This window comes from Ictidomys tridecemlineatus, chromosome 6, assembly GCF_052094955.1.
Source record: "Ictidomys tridecemlineatus isolate mIctTri1 chromosome 6, mIctTri1.hap1, whole genome shotgun sequence".
Taxonomy (NCBI): Eukaryota; Metazoa; Chordata; class Mammalia; order Rodentia; family Sciuridae; genus Ictidomys; species Ictidomys tridecemlineatus.
In genome coordinates this window covers 157,107,718-157,125,511 of record NC_135482.1, presented here as the reverse complement: position 1 = coordinate 157,125,511, position 17,794 = coordinate 157,107,718, and the positions used below count along the sequence as shown (strand labels likewise).

Here is a 17,794-nt window from a genome sequence, read left to right as displayed (position 1 = left end):
CTTTGCATTTTTTTTAAAAAAGGAAACATGAAATCCTCAGACAGGTCTCTATTGAATAATTTAGATTAGGTGTACAATATTATCAGAAAATGTCCCAAAACATAAAGAATTGTTTCCTAGCTCCCCTCCCAAAGCACTTTGGGTGGGTGGATAGAATTTTCCAAGAGACATCAAATTAATATTAGCAAGACGATTCTGCTGATTCGAAGAGAAAGATAAGACTCCACTCCCTTCAGAAAGCAGATCAAATCAGCCACATGTGTGCACAGTCTGCCAAATGGAGTAGAGGGGCAAGCAAGACCAAAGATGACTGTGTCAAGCGAAAAACATCTTCACAAAGAGCTGAACATGTGCAGTTCCTATTAGAGCACCCAAGTCACTTGCAGATGTTACCTGGCAGCGTTGTACCTGGCTCTTTAGAAAATATTAATTGGCTTCCAGGTATATATGGACAACTGATTGGCAGGGTTGCAAAAGAAAATTTAAATCCATCTTTGTGGTAGGTTTGCAGGATGGAGCAGACATAGGGCATTCTATGATTCGTGGCGTATGTGGTCAAAATTGGTTAACAACAAGGGGCCCCAAGTAGAAATCTTAAAAAGGAATGCAGATTTAAACAAACAAGATTCTCAGCCATTTGCACCATGGGGCAAAGATTCAAGCCTGGAGTTTGGAACAAAAAACAAGTGAGCAAACAAAAAACACACCTCCCCTCACCAAAGTTTTGAATTCTGTGCTGTTAGGCTGTGGGTGAGGCACTTCCCCATGTACAAAGGAGAACGGTTCAATCCTAGTGGCTCTGCTAATGCAGAACTGATCTTGGGTGAGAAATCAATGCTGCTGTGGCTCACATAAGATATTAAAATGCTTTGAACAAACACCTCAAGGAATCCAGAACATGCCATGTAATCTCCTCATTACTCCCCAGGCCTTTCTCATTAGTCTCACTGCCTCACTCTGGGTAGGCAGGTGAGTGGAATCCCAGGAGGAAGTGTGAGGCCAGGAGGTGGGAGGAGCAGGGCTGTGAGACCAGAGCCTACCAGGGCCAGCAGGAACCACATGCTGGGATCCCCAAGCTGTTGGGGTGTAGCTGATGGGTGCAGGTGTAACTGGTGCAAATGTGCTAAAAGGCCCAGAGTAGGCAAGGACAAAGGCAGCCGGGCTTATTAGGAGAAAAAAAGTTTCACTGCCATTGTGAATTACAATGGCAAGATCAAAAGCTCTGTCTTAGCTAAGCAGCCTGGAGAACAAAAACACGGTTGCTGTTAGGGGTTGGTGAGAAGTCCCCAAATCTAAAGGAAAGCAAAGAGTCAACCACTGTGCATTTCATCATTTAGTCCAGAGAGTTGGAACCCTTGTCAGTAACCTGAACACTAAAAATCTTTAAACCTCTTTTGGTTGATCAATTTGTCCCCTAAAGCCAATTTATATGGCAGCAATTCCCACTGCCGCCAGTGAATGAGGCACTGAACAATTACCACCTGACCCACTGCTGACCTCCACTAACTAGGTGTTCACCATGCCAGCTATTTCTGATCAGTTTAGACTGGGGACAAATTTGTCAACCAGACTGTTCTTCTTTTCCCAGGAGTAACTATGAGCCAGGCTATGGGAGAAAACCCCCTTCTCTCTTGATGGAATTAAATACAAGAGGCCCTTGGACCTGCTGACAACAGAGACTCAGGGACCTAAGAAAGGAAGCTGGAATGAACCAAGAGCCTTACCCCAGGCCTGAGGCTCTACCTGTCCTTTAGGTGTTACTGCTCTGTTAAAAAAAAAAAAAAAAAATTAGCCCCAAAGGGAAGATGGCAACACGTGAAAATCATCTATTTGCCTTTGCATTTCTACATGAGTACAGGTGAGAAAGAGCCGCTTCACATACACTTGGAGCAAAAAATTCAAACAAATTTCACCTATTGCATCTGTTTCCAGGTTTTTTTAACTTTCCGCTTCATTAAATTTCTTAAAATGTAACATCCCACACACCATACTATTCTTGCCTGGTTTCATATCATGGTAATATGTACTCAATTATGTCTGTACAGAAAATTGATGTTCCATACCTAAATCCCATCAACAGAGTCAAATACAACATGCTTACCGGGTGATTCTGTTTATTGTTCTTAACTCACCAGATGGCTGTGAAAAACATTCCTCCTCTGACAAAACAAATTCAAGCTCCCATTTTATGGTAGACTGACCATTTGTATTATATGAGCCCAACTGCTGGTCCTCTTCCTCAGATCACATGATGGCATCCATGACATGAAACTCTCCCAGGCCAAGTAAGAAACAGCAGCATACACTGAATGTCTAACTGGCCTTGATAGGTATGATTATTAAGATCTAACCACTTTTGGGGCAGGTGGGCACATAGGTATGTGCCTGTGTGTTTTTTCCATAAGCACATATATGAGAAGTAGGAAAAATAGGATCAAAGGATCAGACAGAAGAAACAGGGCACATCTGCCTATCTGTATGCTCCTCTTCTTGGAAGCTGAAAACGGTGGCCTTATTCTTCACCTGCTCTTAGGTATGGGATCCAGGCACTTCTGCAGACCTATTCAACAATATATTCTGGGCGTGACAGCTCAGTTGTGTCAGCATTTCTACTACCAATGCTTGTGTTTGGAATTCTTTATGCAGTCAAGTGCTGAAGGCCAAAAATTGAAATGAAGATACCCGGGGCAAGAAATATGTAAACAAACCAAGGAACCAGGCTCTTTGCTATTTGTATCATAAAACAAATTTAAAAATTGGTTTTAAAGTATTGTGGGGCTGATTTCTACTTTTTCCCTTACTTACTTTGGTATAAAAGGTGAAAATACAAGTTTTAATAATGGTTTCTGAGAAAACCCACACATCTATGATTTTTGGTTTTAATAGCCACCCTTAGGAGTGAACCCAGTTAATACCCTGTCCTGAGGGACAAACTAAGTTGAGCATCTCGTGAAGAAGTATAAGGTCTAAAAGATATAAAAGATTCACAGTCTTTAATAAAAAGCTCACAGTGTAGATGAAATTATGTAACATACAAGGTGATCTTCAAGAATTATATATTCAATTTTGTCATGTCAAAATTCATTTTACCCATATTGGGAAAACTATAAATAAAAGTATCTTACAGTTTATCCTTTATGATTTCAAACAAAGCAAACACAATAGTATTATTTCACTTCTTTAAAATTTAGTATATTCACACTTTCACACATTGGCTTTACAAAAATCCCTGTTTATAAGAAAGAGAAAAAGTCCAAACAATATTGTACATAAGTGAGTACCAAGTGGAATGCAGTAGAGAGCAAAGTGAATACATAAGTACCAAGAAGCCAAGGAACAAAGCGTAACTCAAATCCAAGTGGGGTTAATTAGGGAAGGCTGCATCTCTGCCGGAGCTGCTCTCTCTGCAACACCGCACTATACATCAGCCTAGGATGGAGACTATGCAAATTCGATGTCCCATTTTTCCATAGAGGATACATCATTAGATAATATCATCCTACTCCAGAGGCATAGAAGCCAAAATGTAAACACTTGGAAAGTCAACTCTTGATCATCCACATTCACAGAAGAAAAGAGCAAAGGCATTGATGATCCAAGAGTAGATAAATGGAAAATCACCAAGTTGATTTTGGTATGCGCTTCTTTTCAAACACAGGTGTACCTAATATTCAGGGAGTGCACAAGTCTGCTATGAATATTAGTCATGAGGAGTTGGAAACCCCTTCAACATTTGAATACAGACACTGGAAACAGAGTTCAGTGAAAATCTCAAGACACATTCAGATAAAATTCTACTGATTCTACTAGACAACCCTATAATTGCAAATATAATTTCCAATTTGACATAAAAGCATTAACATGGACAAATAACTCAGCCTGCAACTGGGAATAGTGAAAAACAATTTTTAAAAATTCTACTAAACTCTCATAATTCCTTTTTAATTGCTGCAAGTTATCTCGATTCAGTTGTCTTAGTCCTTAACCATATTTTTTCATTGCCTCTGTTCCTTTCTGTCTTGTTCTTATCTTTAATATATTGAATGATGTCTTCATTTCTCTCCCCAAATCTGCTGCTTCAAGTTCACGAGCTGTCTTCTGAACCTAGCTTTGGATGTTCTCCTTGGGAGCACTTGCCCACGAATGTTTCAAGTAAAATCTCATCAAAACTCCCTCCATTCCTTCTGGGTCAACGAAGTCCATGCTGCCTAACTACGTAACTGAAATTTTGCCATGTGCAGTTGGATAGTATCATAAGCTTCCAGGACAGAATTAAAGACGTAACCCCTTGCTTGTGACGTCTCAACACACTAGATCCTTCCATAAACTATTTTCATAGAGCATATACTTCAGGGTCAAGCAAAACGGTATTTGTATCCCAGTCCCACCACTGAAAAAAGTTTTTGGAAAAGTTCCTAAACTCCTCTGAGTCTTTGGTTTTTCTACCTCAGGGTAGCTATGAAAATTTTAAAAAAGAGACAATGTAGGTAGAATGGCACAGTTATTCAGCAAGTATTAGCTATTATGCAAACACTGGGTTTATAAAAATTAACCAACTTTAATTTCTTGGCCTTTAGCATTATAGCTTAGATGGTGTCAAGAATGAACCAATACCTCATCCGTATCACCATCCTTCACAACGGAAGTATACCAGTGATGTTTTAATTTTCCAGGGGGCTTTTTCCCCTTACAAGTTGAGGGACTAATATGAAATTTTGGGCCAACATCCAGTCTGAGTGATTATATACTGACAATATGGAATAAAATCTCCACTTAATGTTAAAGACTGCTTATCTAGATATTGATATCTATGTAATAATCTGTACAGACTTTAAATGTTGACCATTGCTGCTAGGCACTGTTAAATAGATGAGAGGGGAAAGGGTTAGTATGGCAGGAAGAGGGATGAACATGACTTAATGAACTTGAATTTCAATTGAGCAAGGTTTTTTAATAAAAAAAGAGCTTTTTATAAATTCTTTTGCTCAGCAACAATAAAAAGAGGAAAAGAGCACTCAGCTGGGAACAATAGCTACTCAGCTCATAAAAAATCATTAGAAAGAACATTTTCTTTGTCTACATGCCTAGCAATTTTGTTGGTGGGCAATGATCCAGATCACTTAGATTCCACCTATAAAAATGAGTCCAGAGAACCTTCTCAACTTTTGCAGCTAATAAATTATACTAACAAAAACTCTAATTTTCTAATGGGTATCACTCCACCATAAATAAAATTTTGGCTCATGATTCATGAAATGTTTTTTGACAAATAGACGATACTGATCTAGTGTTAATGGGATATGCTCTTTGGGTTGCTTTTCCATTAGAAGGGAGGGATGATGTGACACATTTTCTCACTCCTGTGTGCCCCAGAGATGACTACTGGGCAAGGTGCAGAGTGCTTGTGGATGGCATGGTTCCCATTTCCCCAAAATAATATCCCCTACTTGGATACTTAACTTCTTACTGCAGTCTCTGTAGCATATCCTAAGTCAGCTGAGTCAAAGAAACATTTTTTTTTTAATATTTAAGGGCCTGATTCATCTTCTCTCACAAGTGTCATTAAACGATCTTAATTTAATTGTGGAACATGTTAAAGATAAGTCATTGAAAGCTCTTTTCTGTGTTCGAGTTTCCCTATGACAACCAAAAGCTTTCTGCACAAATAAAATATGTTCTCTCTCATGACCCTGCTGGATAATCACAAGTAACACAACTCTGAATAATTCTTGTTAATTAAAAAGCATGAGGCAAAAAAGTTACCTATGTTTAAGAAAAAAAAAAAATATATATATATATATAATTTGTTTAGTTTTAACACATTAAATAATTAACCCATATTGTATTTTTACTGCCTGATATAAGGTTCAGATATCCTAAATGACTAAAATGATTTTCAAATAAAGGAAATGCTTTATAGAGTAAATAAAACAATGTCTGCTACACTCAACACTTTTTTTTTTCTCTTACTAAACTTCTTTTGACTTCATGGTCTAGATTGGCCCCACTGACTCTAATCTAAATGGCATTCTATTCTCTCCTATAACTGTCCATCTTATACTCTGTCAAGAAATTGTGTTTTTAAAAGGCCTTCCCTGTTCCCTCAGACTGCATCTAAGATGTAAAAATAAAGAAAAACTGCAGTATCAACAAAAAGTTTAATTAAGCAGAATATGCAATGACAGCAGATATATAAAAGCAATCTTTACTGAAGCTAGGTAACCATTCAAATAAGCTTTTTATAGATAATAAGGAGTTGAGGGTGGGTAGCTGGTCAAACTCCAATTTTATAACTACACTGCCATTTAGAGTTACTACTAAATTAATATCTGCCTAAAACAGTAGCTGTATTATCTGAAACTGCCTAGGCTTATACATCAAGGAGTTGTACATGACTAATTTATTTTTAAAGTAATGCCTTACTAATTTGATTAAGAGAAAAAATTATCAACCATGCCCTGGTTACATATTAAAGATGATCAGTGATTCTTTCACACTCTCTCTTTCCTCTTCCTTTGTCTGGGCAGGCTTTGTAACTTTCAGACCAACTGAATATGGCAGAAGTAATGCTCTGACTCAAGACAGTTTGGCAGCATCCATTTCCTCTCTTGGACAACCATCACTTGCAGCACAACTGCTATGGTGTGACAAGCTCTAGCAGCCCTGGGAGAAGCCTATGCAGAGGGGAACCATGGCTCTCAGCTAACAACCAGTTCCAATTTGCCATCACAGGAAGTGGCTCCTCCAGCCACAGTTGGTACTTCATGGACTAGAGATGAGCAGTCTCCTATATGACCCCACCAAATTGTAGATTCAAAAGCAAAATGAATGATTATCAGAAAACACCCTCAAACTTGTGTTCTAAAAGATAAAATTAATGGGAAAAAAGTGAAATGAAAGAAGTAATTTATTTTTTGGACATTTGCTACATGACTAAATGATTTACACATATTTATTCCCTACAACAAGCTTATTAGGATTATTTTCTCTATTTTATCCTGAGGGTTACAGACTTGCAAATTAAGTAACTGCCCAAGATCACTGGGAAGATAGTATTCAAAATGAGATTTGACTCTGAGGCACATGCATAGCAGAAAAATGGGAATGAAGGAGATTACAGGCTAATGCTGGAATGACTCAAATTCTCAATTAAATTACAGAGCTGGCCTTTCATAACTATTCTGTCCATCCCTTGCTTTTGAGAAGAAACTCTACATTATGATTGCACTAAATAATAAATCTATTTCTGCAAATAATTTCTGCTAATTCTGATCTCAGGAGAAACAATACTGACTTACTAATCATATGGAATGTGTTATTATCTTTTTAAACACCCAGCTCTGGGCCACTTGTTCCACAAAGGCCCTCCCCACCATGTACTGAGTTTAAAATATTCTTCTATTTTTTGAACTTCATTAACATATCATCTGCAACTCTCTACCAGTATTCTCTATAGAGAAGTTCCTCTGAGTCAGGATCCACAGCTGGTTCATACTTGTAACTCTCAGAGGACCCACTACAGTGCCTTACACAACAGAGATGGTCAATAAAAATTGTAGAATGAATAATTAAATAAATAAACAGTATGGAAAGACTATAATTAAATAAAAACTCCTCTGTTTTCTCCCAGCCCTTTTCAGCTGTTCCTCAGAGGGCTCATTTTATGAATCTTTAATCATTTTAGTGGCTCTCCAAGTTCTCATGCTTCAGTTATAGGATCTCAGAGACAGCAGAGTTCTTTAAAAAGTCCCAACCCCTACTTAACAAATCACCATTTAGTAAATTCCATTATATGGGATCATTTCTTCATGAGGTGGCAGCCAATGTTGGTCTCAAAGCATTCAAGAACCTTACTTAGGCAGAGTCTCAAATTCCTCTGAAGAAACAAAGGACAGAGAGGTACAAATACAAGCATAAGAACACTTCTACTCAGTGCTCCCAAATTCCAACTGCACCAGAGATGATCGTGCTTTTGTACACTGTGTGTGTGTGTGTGTGTGAAGGAAGAGAAGGATGTTTAGGACTAATAAAACAAAAACCATTAAAAGTATGAATATTACAAAGAAAATAATAAGGCAAAATACCAGCTACAAAATTTCCAGGATTCCTTTAAAAGAAAATAAAAAAGCAAGTCTATTAACCTTTTATTATTATATAATTGAAGGATGGAAAAAAGGTTATGGTCAATAGGTGTATGAAAATCAAGACCATATTTCAGATTAATTGGCAGGACTATTTTTTTTTAAGTCCTCTATTTTTTTCCTTCATCTTGGCTCTTGAGCATCAATCAATATTTGGTGGTTGCTTCCAGCAAGTCTTTTGCTTCATTGATTTTGGTTGCTAAGTAAGGAGATCCACCTTAGAAGACAAAGAAAAATGAATGGATTAAAACATACTTCATTATTGACATTTTTAAACATTCTTGATATAGAAAAAAACATTCAATTATAATTCTCATATTTCCCCATTCTTTGATAGATTATTTTATATGCTTAGTAGGAATCAAATAGTGACAAATTAACCTTGGTTAGTGAAGTATTCAGATGTGCAACAATCAAAAACAAACTTCTGAGAAATCAGAGGTATGATCATGTATAATAGGAAAACCACTCAAATATTCACTGGTCAGACATTTACCAATCCTACACCTGACCAGAGAATTTTCTGAACGTAAGTGGATGGTTAGGTAAACAAAAGAAAAAAGTCTTTTCCCATGACTTTTTTTTTCTTAAAAAGCAGTGAATATTCATTACTTTTAAGAAAGAGGTAAATCAATCTAAAGGATATTTTTAAAGTCTTCTCAAGTCTTATCATTCCAGAACAATTAAACACATGTTAAAAAAGGCAACATCCACTGCCTAAAAATCATATTTGTTAATATAGATGAATGAACTAATACTAATAAGTGAGTGATAATAAAAATATTAAAAGAAATTCTCCTTGTTCTCTTCAATGATCCCATTAGAATATCAGAAGTAGTCTTGGATTCACAGTATCTTAAAATAAAATTAAGTCAGCTCTTTTTCAGAGTTCTTTGTTTCTAATGCAAACAGCAAGAGGAAAATTGAGGTGAATTTCAAATGCAGAATCATTATAAATCATGAGCAGTGCCTATTTGACATACAAAAATACTAACCCCAAACTGTCACATTAAAGCTATTTAAACATCATACTCTAACTTCTAGTCCTGAATACTGTCATTGCTTAATGCATGAGCTAACAATCATATTACAGTTCACCAGTCTTTCTGTTTGTTTTTATTTTGTTTTCTCCCCTTAAGTGCAAACCATCTATAGATGTTGAAAATGTTGTAAAGTCTCTGTAGACCTTACAAGAAACCAAATTATATCCAGATAGTGTAGGTAAGTTGTTCTGACTTTATTCAGGCCTTTTATTGATATGATACCACCCACCTTATGAAGGAAAAAGAAAGCAGATCAAAAAACATGGGGCCGCATTAGAAAGAGCAATGCTGGCGGAAGCTATATTTAGCTTTTTGCCCTTGAGGATACCACTGACATTTTCATATTAGGATCTGAATTGCTATAAACACTTATAGAATATAACATACAATGTCCTTGAATATATTAAAAGAATCACAAAGATAGTTCATAACCTACTTGGTTATGAAATAAGTTGACTTCATGATTATCTCTGAAAATGACCTTGCAATAGGTAATTTCAATCTTGGTAAGCTGATTATATTTTTAGAGTTATCAAGGAGATGTCAGGAATCTTATGTATCCTCAAAAAATATTAAAACATTAACTTAACTTAAACATAATCTTTAATTGACTTATATGCATTCTGGATATTTAAATCACTGACCATTATATCCTCATTTAGCAGTTGGAAAAAAAATCAAAGGCACAGAAGATTGAAAGTCTTATTAAACATTATATTTATTGATGGCAGTGTTAGAGACAGTTTATTAAGAATAATGCTGAATTCTCTACCACTCATTCTGTTTAAGATAGAAGGACACAGGTTTTTAATTCATGTGTATGGATTGAATTACACTATTACTGAATCATAACCAGGGTGTCTAGAAATTGAATGTTTAGAAAATATTATAGCCTTTTGATAAATTAGTGTCTTTTTGTAAAATCTAATAATATAAATCAGTGCTTAGATTATACACACACATTATACACACACACACACACACATATAAAACTTCATTTTCTAGTAAATTCATTTTTATTATGTTTTACAAAAGCTTTCAGTTCCACCAGAGATTGAAGGAAAAAAAAAAAAAGACTTCTAACACAGAGAGTCTAAATAGTTCTGATTTATACTATGTTAACTCATCATTTTGGAATTACGTTAAAAATCAATAACAAACACATCTAGGGAACCCTGATTTTCAAAATTAATTAATATACTTCCAAATAATTAATCTATCAAGGAAGAGATCACAAAAGAAATTAGTTAAGAGAGAATTACTCAAGAGAGAATCAGGAAAGTCAAAAGTTGGTCTCTGATGCCAATTTGAGTTCTTCTTTTCCTATATGTATCCCTTTAATTTCTTTCGTCTGTCTAATTGCTCTGGCCAGTGTTTCAAGAACTATGTTAAATAGAAGTGGTGAAAGAGGGCATCCCTGTCTTGTTCCAGTTTTAGAGGGAATGCCTTCAATTTTTCTCCATTTAGAATGATGTTGGCCTGGGGCTTAGCATAGATAGCCTTTATGATGTTGAGATATGTTCCTGCTGGGAATCAACAAAAGTGGTGAAAGATCTATATAATAAAAATTATAGAACCAAAAAGAAAGAAATCAAAGAAGACCTTAGAAGATGGAAAGATCTATCTTACTCTTGGATAGGCAGAATTAATATTACTAAAATGGCCATACTTTCAAAAGTATTATACAGATTTAATGCAATTCCGATCAAAATTCCAATGACATTCCTCATAGAAATAGAAAAAGCACTCATGAAATTCATATGGAAAAACAAGAGAACCAGAGTAGCTAAAGCAATCCTTAGCAGGAAGAGTGAAGCAGGTGGCATCACTATACCAGACCTTAAACTTACACTACAGAGCAATAGTAACAAAAACAGCATGGTATTGGCACCAAAACAGACTAAAGACCAACGGTACAGGATAGAGGACACAGAGACTAACCCACAAAATTACAATTATCTTATATTAGATACAGGTGCCAAAAACATGCATTGGAGAAAAGATAGCTTCTCTTCAACAAATGGTGCTGGGGAAACTGGAAATCCATAATGCAACAAAATGAAATGAAACCCCTATCTTTCACCATGCACAAAACGCAACTCAAAATGGGTCAAGGACTTAGAAGTGAAACCAGAGACCCTGCATCTAATACAAGAAAAAAATAGACCCTAATCTCCATCATGTGGAATTAGGACCCAACTTCCTTAATAAGACTCCTGTGGCACAAAAATTAAAATCAAGAATCAATAAATGGGATGGACTTAAGCTAAAAACAATCTGTGAGGTGAACAGAGAGCCTACATCTTAGGAGCAAATCTTTACCCCTCACATATCAGATAGAGCACTAATCTCTAGGGTATATAAAGAACTCAAAAAACTAGATACCAAAAACACAAATAACCCAATCAATAAATGGGCCAAGGATCTGAAGAGATACTTCTCAGAAGATGATGTACAATCAATCAACAAACACATGAAAAAATGTTCATCATCACTAGCAATTAGAGAAATGCAAATCAAAACCACTCTAAGATTTCATCTTACTCCAGTCAGAAAGGCAGCTATTATGCATACAAACAGTAAGTGTTGGCAAGAATGTGGGGGAAAAGGTACACTCATACACTGCTGGTGGGACTGTAAATTGTTTTGCAGCCATTACAGAAAGCAGCATGGAGATTTCTTGGAAAATTGGGAATGGACCACCATGTGACCCAGCTATCCCTCTCCTCACTCTATACCCAAAGGACTTAAAAATAGCATACTACAGGGACAGAGCCACATCAGTGTTTATAGCCGCAAAATTCACAATAGCTCAATTGTGGAACCAACCTAGATGCCCTTCAGTAGATGAATGGATAAAAAATGTTGCATATATACACAATGGTAAATTACTCAGCAATAAAAGAGAATAAAATCATGGCATTTGTAGGTAAATAGATGGAGTTAGAGAAGATAATGTTAAGTGAAGTTAGCCAATCCCCCCCCCAAAACAAATGCCTAATGCTTTCTTTGATATAAGGAAGCTGATTCATAGTGGAATAGGGAGAGGCAGCAGGGGAGGAATAGACAACTCTAGATAGGGCAGAGGGGTGGGAGGGGAAGGGAGGGGGCATGGGGTAATTAATGATGGTTGAATGTGATGATCATTATTATCCAAAGACAGAAATTTATGTAAATATACTATGTATACAACCAGAGATATAAAAAATAGAGCTCTGTATATGTAATAAGAATTGTAATGCATTCCGCTGTTATATAAATTTTAAAAAAAGTTCATCTCTAAAAACAAACAAAAACCTTTTAACTGAAAAATAAATCACAAGAAAAAGACAACCTATCAAAATAGATACCAGTAGAAATGGAAAATCAAAAACATTGATTCTGCAAAAAAATTGAGAAATTGAATCTGCAATTGAAAATCTTCCCACAAATAAAATCCCAGCCAGAATTATATTGTTGAATTAAAAAAAAAAAAAGAAGAAGAAAAGGAAAACAAATTTAAACTTTTTTTTTCCATATGGCTAGCATATCTTTGAAAATAAGAAAGGAAACCACAGATGCATATCACTCATGAGCACAGATGCAAAATCAAAATGTTCACTATCAAATCAGACTAAATATCAATGACCAAGTTAGGTTTATATCAGAAATAAAAGCTTGGCTTTAACATTCAAAAATTAATCAATGTAATTCATCTCATTAATAGATAAAAAGATAAATATCAACTAATCATATCAATAGATGGCAGAAAAACATTTATTTAAATGTTTTATGAAATTCAAAACAACAAAAATTTTTAATGATCTAAAAATAGAAGGAAACTTCTCTGATGTGATAAAAGTTATCAAAAAATATCACAAACAGCATACTTAGCAGTAAAATGTTGAAAAATTTGGCTCTGAAATTAGCAAGAAAATACCTATCACTGCTTCTATTTAACATTTATTTTAGAGGTTCTAGCCATTGTAGTAAGTATTCCCTTTCCTCCACTCCAAACTATGTCATTTATGAAGAAACTGTTATTCTTCATTGAGAATGTAAAAATCCAAGACAATTTTAAAAAATTATAAATTGAGTCAAATTCACAAATGAATTTATTAAGCTGCTGATAGTAAAAAGCCAAGATTGCTTTCTTAGCAATAATATACAAACAACTCAATTTATAAAAGCATTAAAAAAATCAATACCTAAAAATAAATTTAACAAATTAAGAATATAATTACAACCCAGAAAACTATAAGACTATGCCGAAATAAACTAAAGATGATCTAAATAAATGGAAGGATATATCTTCTTTAGGGATTGAAAAATTCAATACTGTAAAGGAGTCAGTTCTCCCCAGGTACATATTCATAGCAGTGCTAAACGATACTCCAGATTTGGATGTGAATGTTATGTTGTGTGCACATGTGCACACTTACAAACTAATAAGAAAATTCTTAATTTATGTTAAAGGCTAACAGCCAAACATTGCCCAAAAACGCTAATAAAAATTTTGAAGGATTAATACTTTCAGAAAGATGTTGTGTCCACTGAAAACTAAAAAATATTTTAAAAATCCTCTCTCAAAAAAAACTATTAAAAAAAGATTGCAGAATATAAGCCCAAAATACAAAAATTTTAATTATATTCCCATAAATTTTCAAGGAACAACCAGAAAATAGAATTAAGAAATTCATCCCATTCACATTGCATAAAAATAAAAATAAATTTAACAAAAGAATTACAAAACTTATAATTTATAAACTACAGAAGTTATAGTTTTCTTTTGTCTGAAATACTCTTTCTTTATTTTCATATGATATATTCTATTAAGGTCTCTGCTTGAATATTATCTTCTTACAGAGAATATCTAAGATGGCTCTAAGTAAAACTGCAACTTCATTCCCGCCATCTGCCATTCTCCAGTCACCTTTTCTGCATTTTTTCTTATATATATATATATGTGTGTGTGTGTGTGTATGTATATATATACACACACACACACACACACATACACACATATATCACACATATTTTAGTTGTAGATGGACACAATACCTTTAATATCAATCAATTAGTTAATGTGGTGCTGAGAATTGAACCCAGTGCCTTACACAAGCTGGGCAAGCACTATAACACTGAACTATATAACTCCAGCCCTCTACTTTATTTTTCTTTAAGCCACTTATCATCATAACATTATGGGAAACTTCCTATATAAGTCTTTCCTTCCTAACAAACCACTCCAAATCAATGGCTAAATGATACAATGATTTTTCATTCCGAATTGTGAATTGGCAGGGTGGGTCTTCAAAGCTGGTTCAGGTCAGTTTGGGCTGAATGATCTAGTATGGCCTTATGAGGGTCTTAGCTGGGATGGTAGCCCTTTTATTAGCCCTTTTATTCCTCTGAAAGAAAGGCTGGTCTTCTTCACATGATGGTGTCAAAGTTTTAACAAGGTAAAAGCTGATGCAATGATTCTGAAGGCTTAGGCTCAGTAGTCACACAATGTTATTTCTGCTATACTCTACTGGTCAAAACAAAGTGACAAGGCCAATCTGAAAGGAGCTACGAAGAACTTGTGGCCTTTATAATCTACCAAATTACTTATCTGTTGTCTCTTCCAGTGGAATATAAAATTTGTGAAGGCAAGGTGTTTAGTTATCTTGGTCAATGTCTACATTAAGTACTCAAAAAATATTTCTTGAATGAAAGAATGATTGCTTACATGATATTTTTTCCAGACTCCTGACAACCTTGTTGGTTTCCTCTGAATACCACATAGTGTATCAGTATTAAAAATCTGGTATCCAGAAATAGACACAAAATGTGTGAGATATAACTGCCCAGCTCAATACAGTTGGGTAAATATATGTTAACTGAATGAACAAATGAAAGACAAGTACAGAAGATTGTGGTAAAACCTTGACTTTTAATAAAGATATTATATACCTTTTAATGCAGATTGAGAATACATAAACTTTTTAGCCGCTTTTATATTGTTATTATAGGCTTTGAAATCAACATACACCCATGACTATTTTTTCATGTGAAACTGCCAAATCTCTGTCCTGCATTTATACAATTGATTTTTGAGACTTAAAATAACTTTATGTTTATCCCTGCTAAATTAAAGCTTTTCTAAATCATTAATCTCTCTAGTTGATCATTTCCAATAACACACAAACCACCCTGCTCAAAATTATGCAATAGGCTTTTCTAAATTTAAAAAGTAAAAAAAAAGAAAACAAAACAGCATTCCTTCTTTAATCCCTCATCTCCCTCCTACAATCTACTCCCTTTCTCTACTTCCTCAAAAAACTTCTCAAAAAAGTTGTCTATATAAATTAACTCAATTTCATCCTTTTTGACTTCTCAATCCACTACCAACTGAAACTGTTTTGTTTCTTTAAAGGTCGCTGAAGTCTTCCTGTTTTGTAAATACCATGGACAATCTCCAACCTCATCTAAATGTTTCTGCAGCATTCAGTGTGGCAGATCATTTAGTTTCCTTAAATACATTCCTGTCTTTGCTTCTACTGTGCCAATTTTTCCTTACATTTTTTTTCCTTTTATCTTTGCTTATTTATTACTCCTTTCAAACTTGATCTTTGAAAGTTTGTGTTTCTTACATCTGTGTCCCCTACTTTTCTTCCTCCTTACACATACTTCATTTTCCACAACCTCTAAGAATAGTTTTAATACCACCTTAAGTTGATGACTCTGAAATTACTAAGTCTAGACCCCATTTCTGCACTGTAGATTCATTTATTCAACTTCCTACTTCCATTTCCACTTGGATTCGCTTCTGACTACTTCATTTAACATGAAGACAGTATTCTTTATTTTTCTCCCAATCCTGTTTACTATCTATCTGCCCTCTCTAAATCACCTCTACTTTAGTAAATTGCTCCACATCAAACCAATCCTTTGATTTGGAAATCAAGGAGAAATATTAAATTTTCTATATCAAATCAACCAGCAATAACTGTTGATTCTCTTTCCAAAATATATTTCAAACTTACTTCCTTTTCTACATCCTGAACTAGATCACAAATATTTCTCACTAAAATTGCTGTATTAGCTAGCCACCTACATAATCTCCTGTCCAATTCCTTTGTGATATTCCTTCACAAGTAACCTTCTTTACTTTTATTTTTTGAAACAGATGATGGAATAGCTTGTCAGAGATTAATGCCCACACTGAAAACCACCACCAAAAAAATGAACAAATTAAAAACAAAAATAAAACAACCACACACACACCAAAAAAATCCCACTTATTTATTACTGCTATTAAGAAAAAAAAAAATAAGGAAATTAGGACTTGAGGGTCCAAGGATTTGGGAAGGAGAACAAACTAGGAGGTAAGAAGACACACTGACATTGCTTTCTCCCTTAGGGTTTTTGCCAATTTTTGGTGTGGGGAAGAGGTTAAAATATAGGCAAGAACCCAGGAAGGCTGCTATTCAAGGGCAAGGCTTTTTTACAATCTCATGAATTATCGAAAACTGTAGACTTAATTGTTTAAGATCCAACTGACAAAGGCAGGCTTGAAAATGGAGCTGACATATGGCTGAGTTTTCCCTCTAAACAGGTACTAAAATCTAAACTTGCACAGGGCAGAAGGCTAAGAAACAAAGGAGAATGTTTCTGAAAAAAGCAAAAAGCTTCTGACAAACCAAGGCAAGTTTCTGGAAGTTTCAAAGTACTAAGTAGAGAGTGATTAGAGACTAGAACCTGTCCCAACAAACACCCTAGGGCCTCAGTTGGAACTTCCAGAGCAGCAGTTCTCATTTACTAAATATAAGAATTATTTGGGGGCTGGGGATGTGGCTCAAGCGGTAGCGCGCTCGCCTGGCATGCGTGCGGCCCGGGTTCGACCCTCAGCACCACATACAGACAAAGATGTTGTGTCCGCCGAAAACTAAAAAATAAAATATTGAAATTCTCTCTCTCTCTCTCTCAAAAAAAAAAAGGAATTATTTGGAAGGCTTGTAAAATACAAATTGCTGGGCTCCAACCTTCTAATTCAGTAGATCTAGGATGAACCCAGAAGTTTGCATATCTAGTAAGTTCCCAGGGGATGCTAAGGCTAATGGAGGGAATACATCTTGAGAAATATTGACACAATGAAATGAATTAACATTTGGATGATCTATAACTCTAAGTGAAATAATATTCTCTGAATGACTGATCAAGGATGTTACAAAATCACATTTGGGTAAAAAAATTAATTCAAACTGCATGATAGACCAGTAGATTTTAATGTAACCTAAAACGAATTTAAAAATTCACTGGTATTGTTTCAGATTCCACTTTTCTTAAAAAACTACCACTTGTTGAGTTCTGGTTTAGTAGGAACGAATGCTGCCAACTATCTGAAAAGACAAAATACTGTTTCCCTTTCTCAACTACCTACTTGTGTGAAGTCACATATTCTTTATGTTTAAACAAAACAACATATCATAAGAGAATGAGTGGAGAAACTGATATGAGACTCTAAGGTGTTTTCAATTAAGCCAGCTATTAGAGATGTGCAAAAATATAAAACAATGCCACTTGACTCACATTAAAAAATTTTGTGGGACACAAAAACTATCATAAGGATCATGTAATTGATATTAA

General features: G+C 35.1%; 1 protein-coding gene across 1 annotated transcript in view; it reads right to left on the bottom strand.

Moving 5' to 3' along the window:
• Positions 1–8,131: 8,131 nt before the first annotated feature.
• Positions 8,132–17,794, bottom strand: part of Dnajc15 (DnaJ heat shock protein family (Hsp40) member C15) — a 58,290-nt gene continuing 48,627 nt past the window's right edge. Inside the window, exon 6 of the mRNA XM_005339669.5 lies at positions 8,132–8,358. Within this exon, the coding sequence (XP_005339726.1) occupies positions 8,288–8,358 (71 nt within the window). The 3' untranslated portion in view covers positions 8,132–8,287. The remainder of the gene's footprint in view (positions 8,359–17,794) is intronic.